This window comes from Moschus berezovskii, chromosome 13, assembly GCF_049115385.1.
Source record: "Moschus berezovskii isolate FMDL1 chromosome 13, NW_MosBer_1.0, whole genome shotgun sequence".
Lineage (NCBI taxonomy): Eukaryota > Metazoa > Chordata > Mammalia > Artiodactyla > Moschidae > Moschus > Moschus berezovskii.
The window spans coordinates 11,014,581-11,023,121 of record NC_142472.1 but is presented as its reverse complement, the minus strand read 5'-3'; the positions used below and the strand labels follow the sequence as shown (position 1 = coordinate 11,023,121).

Genomic DNA, 8,541 nt, shown 5'->3' with positions numbered 1-8,541 from the left:
GTGTGAAGACAGAGATACACAGGGAGAAAAGGTGAAGATGGAGACAGAGATGGGGGTGATGTTTTACAAGCCAAGGAGCACCAGTAACTGCCAGCAAAGTGCCAGAAGCCAAGCGAGGCCTAGATCAGTCTCCCTTGCAGCTTGAGAAGGAACCAGCCCTACTGACCCCTTGACTTTGAACTTTTAGCCTCCAGAACAAGAGCATGTTTTTGTTGGTTTAAATCACCAGATTGATGATGCTTCATTATTGCCTCCCCATGGGAGAGGGTTAGGGAGTCCATGGGGGGAGGGCTCAGGGTCCATGGGGGGAGGGCTGGGGGATTCCAAGGGGTGTGGGAGGGGTGGGGGGTCCATGGGGTGGAGGGAGCGCAGAGGTCCTGAGCAGGTTGGGCTGGCCCCGCGTGGCTGAGACAGATCTCACGCTGACCCCAGTGCCCCCTGCACTTTGGCAGGCAAACATGTGTTTTATTTCATAAAACATTCAAAATCGCCCAAGTGGAAATGATCTGTGTTGCGTTTTACACTCAGGAAAGTGCCGTGAAAGGTTTGTTTTGACCGAATGCAGACAGCACTCGGCGTGCATACGCACTTTCTGACATTCACAACTGAAGGTTAGCGCTCGTGCCCACGCCCGTGTCTTTCTTCCTTCCCGCAGACCGTCCCTGCTCACACGCGTGATACGGGAATCGCCAGGTCAGACTTTTCCCACAGAAGTGATCACCCAGCCCCTCAGTCCCATTCCCCCACCCCAGAGGCTGCCAGCCAGTAACTTGAAGGGCGGCTTCCTCTCGTTTTCCTACTTTGTCAGGAAAACCTTGGCATTTTTGCAAATGTTAACTCTAAGCTTTTAGAGATTTTGGTTTTGGGGGGAGGGGTATTTTTTTTTTCTCTTTACAACAATTTGCCTCCCCAGGTCAGAAACCTTGTCCAAACTGTGACTCTAGCGCTCAGCCAATGATTCTTCTGGTCATGACTGCGTTTGATGTGAAAATACTCTTTTCCCAGAAGAAACTGCACACCCTTCAGAGGCCAAGGACGAAGCGGTGTTTATTAGAATACATGAGAGATGCGCGCTGTGCGCTGAGTCGCTTCAGTCGAGTCCAGCTCTGCGATCCCATGGACTGTAGCCCACCAGCCTCCTCTGTCCATGGAATTCTCCAGGCAAGGATACTGGAGAATTTCCCTTCTCCAGGGGATCTTCCAAACCCAGGGATCGAACGCAGGTCTCCCGCATTGCAGGCAGATTCTTTACCAGCTGAGCCACCAGGGAAGCTCCAGAAGTAGGTTTATGGCAAAGCTAAAGAATGCTCGCTTCACAGCTCCTCACTCACCTTCCACAACCTTGATGCTAACTTTGCACCTATGGTTTTGTATTCTTTTTCTTAAAGAACCCAATCTCCAAATTGTACAAGCTTGGGGTCCTCCCCCCCCCTGATCCCCAGGTGCAGTATGAAAGCCCATCACCTCTTAGACTGCATTCTCCTCCAAGGGCAAGGAGCCTCCCGTCTGGTTGATACTTTGGGTTTCTGAGGAGGCTTTTCCCTGCGGGGAGGAGGGAGAGGATGGTGATGCTTTGAGTTTCAGAAAGTGGCAGAGCCATTTCCTGTAACGTGAGGACGCGAAGAAGTAGAGTACAGGGTCGATGCTGCAGTTCAAGTTCATGAGGCAGACGGTGAGCTGCAGGCACAGTTTGAAAACCCTCTGCTCAGGGCAGGTGGGCTGGCGGAACATCTTTGTCACCATGAACTGGATGACGTGGAGGTGGTAGGGGATGAAGCACACGACCACGGCCACCAGTGCCACCAGCGTGAGCAGGCAGGCCCTGCGGTGGTGGCCCCTCCGGCTTGTCAGGGGGTTGTCCCGGGCCGTCCTGCACAGCTTGATGGTGATCTTCACATAGCAGAAGAGGATGACAGCCACCGGCCCACAGAAGCTCAGAGTGGAGGTCAGCAGGACCAAGGTGGGCAGCGCGAGCACCCGCTGGACGCTGTCGTACTCCATGCAGGTCAGCCTGCTGGCCACGCGCGTGGCCATGGGGATCCCGAGCAGGGGCGCCGTCTGCAGCATCGCCAGGACCCACACAGCCACGCAGAGGAGCCGGGCCCGCCCGGGCGCACGCTGCCGGGGACACCGGTGGGCGCGGACCACGGCCAGGTAGCGGTCCACGCTCACGCACGTCATCAGGTAGATGCCCGAGTAGGTGTTCACAAAGAAGATGAAGGCCGTCAGCCTGCAGAGCCCCTCCCCGAAAGGCCAGTTGAAGTCCAGCAGGAAGTAGGTGATCTTTCCAGGCAGGGTCAGGGCGAACAGGAGGTCGGACACTGCCAAGTGGACCAGGAAGATCCCTGTCGAGTTGATCTTCTTGTCCTTTTGATAGGCCAGGCGAAGGGCCAGGACGTTTCCCAGGATGGTAAAGATCAAGAGGGCAGTGTAGAACAGAGACAGCATCACACTGGCCACCCGGGGCGGGTGGTGGGGAAGGCAGGAGTTGGTGTGGTGGACGAGGCTGCTTGGGTCAGCCGTGCTTGAAGCCATGTCATAGAGGTCCTTGGGAAGACAAGAAAATTAAATGAAGTATTGTAGCTCAGGGTTGCACCTCTAATATGTTGCTGTTCTGCTCAGTTGTGGCTGACTCTTGTGACCCCATGGGCTATAGCCCATGGCTCCTCTGTCATGGGGTTTTCTAGGCAAGAATACTGCAGTGGGGTTGCTATTTCCTCCTCCCAGGGATGCTCCCAACTCAGGGATCAAACCCGTGTCTCCTGTATTGCAGGTGGAGTCTTTACTGTTGAGCCACTGGGAAACCCTCACCCCTAATATAGTTACACTTCATAATTTGCTAAAACCACATGCCCATGAACAGTATCTCTCTTTTTTTTAATTAAAAATTTCGCAAAACAAACACATCTGTGTGATCAGCACTCAGTTTAGGAAAACACCTCACTAGCACCCCCCAGAAGTTCACCTTTGCCCACCCCAACCTCTACTTCCACTCAAGGTTAATCAATATCCTAACTTCTCACATTACAACTCAAGGACTTCCCTGGCGGTCCAGTGGTTAACACTTTACCTTCTAATGCAGAGGGCACAGATTCGATTCCCACCTTGAGGAGCTAGGATTTCACATGACTTGGGGCCAAAAAAGCCAAAGTATAAGAAAACAGCAGCAATTTTATAGCAGATTCAATAAAGACTTTTAAAATGGTCCACATCAAAAAACCATAAAATCATAAATCTTTAAAAACATAAAATCATAACTCAGACCTGGAAGGGTGGGATGGGGGGACCAAGGAGGGCGGCTCCAGGGCAGGGGACACACATGTACACACAGTTGACTCACTTAGTTCTACAGCAGAAGCTAACACAGCATTGTAAAACAATTGTACTCCAATAATACAAGTTTTTAAAAAGTCACAACTCAGCATGCCTGCTTCTGAACTTTAATGAGATCATATACTGTGTATACTATGGACTACCAAACCACCTGACCTGCCTCCTGAGAAATCTGTATGCAGGCCAAGAAGCAACAGTTAGAACAGGACATGGAAAAACAGACTGGTTCCAAACCAGGAAAGGAGTACGTCAAGGCTCTGTATTGTCACCCTGGTTATTTAACTTATATGCACAGTACATCATGCAAGATGCCAGGCTGGATAAAGCACAAGCTGGAATCAAGATTGCAGGGAGAAATATCAATAACCTCAGATATGCAGATGACACCACCCTTATGGCAGTAAGTGAAGAGGAACTGAAGCACCCTCTTGATGAAAGTGAAAGAGGAAGTGAAAAAGCTGGCTTAAAACTCAGCATTCAAAAAATGAAGATCATGGCATCTGGTCCCTTCACTTCATGGCAAATAGATGGGGAAACAATGGAAACAGTGACAGACTTTATTTTGGGGGGCTCCAAAATCACTGCAGAAGGTGACTGCAGCTATGAAACTAAAAGACGTTTGCTCCTTGGAAGAAAAGCTCTGACCAACCTACACGGCATATTGAAAAGCAGAGACGTTACTTTAAAGACAAAGGTCAATCTAGTGAAAGCTATGGTTTTTCCAGTAGTCATGTATGGATGGGATAGTTGGACCATAAAGAAAACTGAGTGCCAAAGAATTGATGCTTTTGAACGTGGTGTTGGAGAAGACTCTTGAGAGTCCCTTGGACTGCAAGGAGATCCAACCAGTCCATCCTAAAGGAAATCAGTCCTGATATTCACTGGAAGGACTGATTCTGAAGCTGAAGCTCCAATATTTTGGCCACCTGATGTGAAGAAATGACTCATCAGAAAAGACCCTGCTGCTGGGAAAGATTGAAGTCAGGAGGAGAAGGGGACAACAGAGGATGAGATGGTGGGATGGCATCACCGACTCAGTGGACATGAGTTTGAGCAAGCTCCGGGAGTTGGTGCTGGACAGGGAGGCCTCGCATGCTGCAGTCCCTGGGGTCGCAAAGAGTCAGACATGACTGAGCAACCAAGCACAGCACTGGTGTGGAGCTAGGAGCGGGGCTGATGAGTCGCAGGTTTGCACGGTTGGTTGCAGTGGGTCCCGGCAAACAGTTTGCAAAGAGCCACTCTTCATAGTCTGACCGTGTTTGAGATTCCCACGGTACCTCAACCCCGCCAGCACCAGGGTCAGTCTTTTTCAGGGCAGCCATTCTGGTGGGTATGCAGGGGTATCTTCTTGTGGTTTCAGCTGGCATTTGCCTAATAACCCCTGACAGCAAGCACCTTCTCTCTGGTTTATTGGCCATTTATATATTTTCTTTATGAGGTACCCATATGTTTCATCCCTTTTTCTGTTGGGATGTCCGTCCAAAAATGTGTGTTTTCCTCTTTTTTTTCCAATCCATTTCCCCCACCTGCCTTTGCTCTTCACACCTCCATTGCTGTCATCTGCTTTCTGATCATCCTTTATCATTTAATTTCCACACTGAGACAAGGGGATCAGTGCTCTCCGTGCGGGTGGTGAGCTGGGGTGGCTGTCCACGTGGCGCACAGGCGAGCACTCAGGTGTGCAGAAGGTGTGCGGCTTGCCCAAGGGCCACAATAAAAGTAGCTCACAGAACCAGAGACCCAGGCGGAGATGCTGAACTCGGTCACGGGCTGGCCGAAGGGCACCATGGGCCCCAAATCTTCTGTTATTTGAGTCACGACACAGCTGTCTCCTCCTTTGCAATTTGGGGCTGGCTAGAAGGGAGCCTGGGGCTTCCCTGTTGGCTCAGTGGTAAAGAATCCACTTGCCAAATGCAGGAGACCTGGGTTTGATCCCTGGGCCGGCCAGATCCCTTGAAGGAGGAAGTGGCAATCCACTCCAGTATTCTTACCTGGAGAATCCCATGGACAGTGGAGCCTGGCGGACTATAGTCCGTGGGGTCACAATGAGTCGGACACGACCAAGCGACTGAACAGCAACAAATTAGGGAGCCTGCTATAGACTGTGCCTCATTGCAACCTGGGCATAGAGAGCTCTGTCTAGTCTCTGCCGATGGAGAAGATGCTTCCACTCAAACGGAAAGTCCATCAGAGCAGTAGAGAGAGAAGCACTGAAATGTCCTCTGAACCTCGGGATGATGGCTGGCTGGCTGGAGATGGTACAGTGATGCTGACTGGACAGATAGATGCACGGTTACACAGGCAGGCAGATATAGACGGGAGACAGATGATAGCTGATATGGCGGTGGAGAGCAGACAGAGCTGTAAGCAGACAGCTAGACAGAGATAAGTAGGCGGGCGGGCACACGCTCCCCAGGGTCCCACCAGCTCCAAATCCAGGCGGAAGGCTGTTCCTCCTCGTCCCTTCCTTTCCTGAACAATCCGACCCTCAGGTCTCATGAAGGTGGGGGCCGGGGGGAGAGGCTCTGTGTGCCCCCAGCAGGGCGAGGAGGGCATCTCAAGGGGCCAGTTTAGCTCAGGAGGGTCCCAGCCCCATGTCGACTCTGCTGCTGGAATCACTAGCACTCAGCCCCAGAGCCGCAACCTGGGGCGGGGGGCGGGGCATGGGAACCTTGTGTGACCCTTGCCCTGTCTATTCAGGCCTCACTGGGCTCAGGGGTGGACAGGCACCTAAAAAGACCCCACCCTGGCCAAGTGACCCACTTCCTGACTTTCCCAGGCCTCTTCCCCACACACCTGCCCGCAGCCCAGGACGCCGGGCACATGGCACAACTCCAGGGCCCTGCCAAGCACCACCTCCTCCCTGAAACCTGCGGGAAGGTTCACCCACAGAGATGCCACACCCACCTCCCAAAGTGGGGTGATGGGTACTGTCACAGCTGTGAGTCTGGGGAGATCTGACCCACACGAGGAGCCCCTCCCCGCCCAAGAGAGGGGCCCTAATGCCTCGGACCTGCCGACCTTTTCTCCCTCTGCTCTAGTCCATGCCCCCACACTGCAGATCTTGGTGGGAATGTCCCTTCCTGCCCCCCAGGGGCACCAACTGCCCAGTGCCTTGGGTTCTGGCCCACACCTGCCCAGGGTGGGCTCCTCGGCCTCTTTCTGCACCGGCATGCCCGCCCCGACCCGGGTTCCCCCACACACACGCAGAGCAGCCCATCGCCCCTGCCCCACCCCACCTGCTCATAGAAAACGACCTGCCCTTGGTCTCACAGGGGAGCAGAATCTGCCCTCAAATCACACCTCTCTGGCCGAAGGATCATTTTAAGCTGCTTATTTTTAAGAAACCACGGGCACAGAAGAAGCGCTGAAAACCAAGCAGAAGTTCCCCTTAAATGAAAGACTTTCAGGACTTCCCTGGTGGTCCAGGGGTGAAGAGTCCGCCCGCCAGTGCAGGCGACACGGGTTCGAACCCTAGTCTGGGAAGATCGCATATGCCTCGGGGCAACTAAGCCCATGTGCCACACCTACAAAGCCTGTGATCTGGACCCCGGGAGCCCAAACTACTGAGCCCAAGAGCCTGTGCCCCACTCCGCAACTAGAAAGTAACCCCCACTAAAAGCCCGCAACCACAACGAAGGCCCAGCATACCCATAAATAAATAGGTAAACATTTTTTAGGAAGACGTTGCTGTTTGTCAGGGTATCTCCCTTGCCCTGCCGAGAAGAGAGGTTAATGACCCAATCTCTGGAAACTCCAGTCAATGCAGAAGGCGAGGGGTCACCTGCAGAGCAAACTTGCCCTTGTCTCCTGTCCTTCTCAGGCTCTGCTCTCACATCTGGCTCCCCCGTACCTCCGACACACAAGATCTTCTGTTGTCTTTTGCTGGAGAACGTATCTAAAAGTGACGGTTTTGCCCACTCCAGCGACTTTGTTTTCCTGGTTCTCTCCCACATATACACGTTATTCAGCTTCTGTTCATTTTCCTCCTGTTAATCCGTCTCTTGTCAATTTAGGGATGAGGCCAAAGGGAAGGGAAAAAGGGACATGTCCCCTCTCCTACAGCCTTCTCCGTCTTAATATGAAGTTACTGATGCATCTCCCACTCAGAAGACTATGTGCCTTGGAGATTCACCCAGTGGTGACCACGCAGGGCCACCTGCGTGGGGTCAGTTGGTGCAGCCACGTAGGGACAGATACTCAAAAGGGCCTGCAGAGGGTTCTGAGGATCTACACCCCAGGTCTAACCCAGTTCTATCAGCTGGTTTTGCTCAGGGACGTGAGACTGACCCTGACCTTCTGTCTTTCTGGCCTGACCTGTCTGCTGCCTGATCGGGAGCGGCAGGGGTCCTCCCAGGGTGTCCAGGATCAGTAAGGATGCTCCACCTGTGGCCGAGAGAAGCAGAGAGAAGAGGGGTGTGCGTGAAAGGCAGAGCAATCTGAGCCTTTCTCCCCGAGTCCCAGCGAGGCACATCCTTCCTGTGGTGCCTGGAAACACTCACCTCTGGTGGGCTTACCTCGCTCACCGAGGGTGATGCCAGGGAGCCGGGTGGAGCCTGGGTCAGCCACCTCCTCAGGGACCCTGGGGCATCAAATGTGCCCCGAGCAGTCTCCCCGCTGTAGGGACTGAATCAGTTCACTGCACTCTTCTTTCTTTCGCCCACCCCTGCAGGGGAAAATAAAAAGAAAGAAAGGAAAGAAGAAAAGAAAAACCACCCGGGGTATCAGGCAAGGTGATCTCCCTGCCACAGGCGGAGCCCAGAGCTCGCTCAGCCACAAGGCCTCCCACCTCCCGAGAAGGACGGAGGAGGGGCGTGGTGCTCCAGGAGCTGGTCTCCCCACTCTTCCATTCCTGTGCCCCCAGCAGGCAGGCATGAGGCCACAGGTATGACTCTCAAACCACCAGGGTCAGGAACTTCAAAATCCCGCCAGCATTCTCCCCCAGCCCCAACGACTTGGGAGTGAAGTTCAGCAAGAAGGGCTTTAAGGGGACCCTGACGAGCTCAGGCTGGGGGTGAGCAAGTGAGGGGTGCTTCGCATGGCTCGGGATTTCCTGGGAGTATGCTCCAGGCTTTAAGGCGCTTTGATGGAGCCTGACAGCCCGTCTGCGGCCCTGACCAGCCGCACTCCCGAGGGCTGCGCTTGGCAGGAGGTGGATGGTGGATGGAGCCAGGGGACTCCCCTCCTCTGTCTCCCAGAGAAGGCGAG

At 53.6% G+C, this 8,541-nt stretch overlaps 1 protein-coding gene across 7 annotated transcripts; it reads right to left on the bottom strand.

Moving 5' to 3' along the window:
* Positions 1-408: 408 nt before the first annotated feature.
* LOC129556442 (G protein-coupled receptor 183-like) lies at positions 409-8,084 on the bottom strand. Of its 7 annotated transcripts, none has more exons than XM_088842638.1 (3): positions 7,836-8,084; positions 7,630-7,719; positions 409-2,547 (listed from the first exon to the last, which is right to left on the bottom strand). In XM_088842638.1, the coding sequence occupies exon 3, from the start codon at positions 2,533-2,535 to the stop codon at positions 1,468-1,470; it is 1,068 nt and encodes a 355-aa protein (XP_088698764.1). In that variant the 5' UTR covers positions 2,536-2,547; positions 7,630-7,719; positions 7,836-8,084; the 3' UTR covers positions 409-1,467. The 7 variants fall into 7 exon arrangements, with proteins under 7 accessions (XP_088698764.1, XP_088698763.1, XP_088698765.1 ...); XM_088842637.1 differs by having other exon boundaries at positions 7,651-7,719; XM_088842639.1 differs by having other exon boundaries at positions 7,851-8,084.
* Positions 8,085-8,541: the final 457 nt, after the last annotated feature.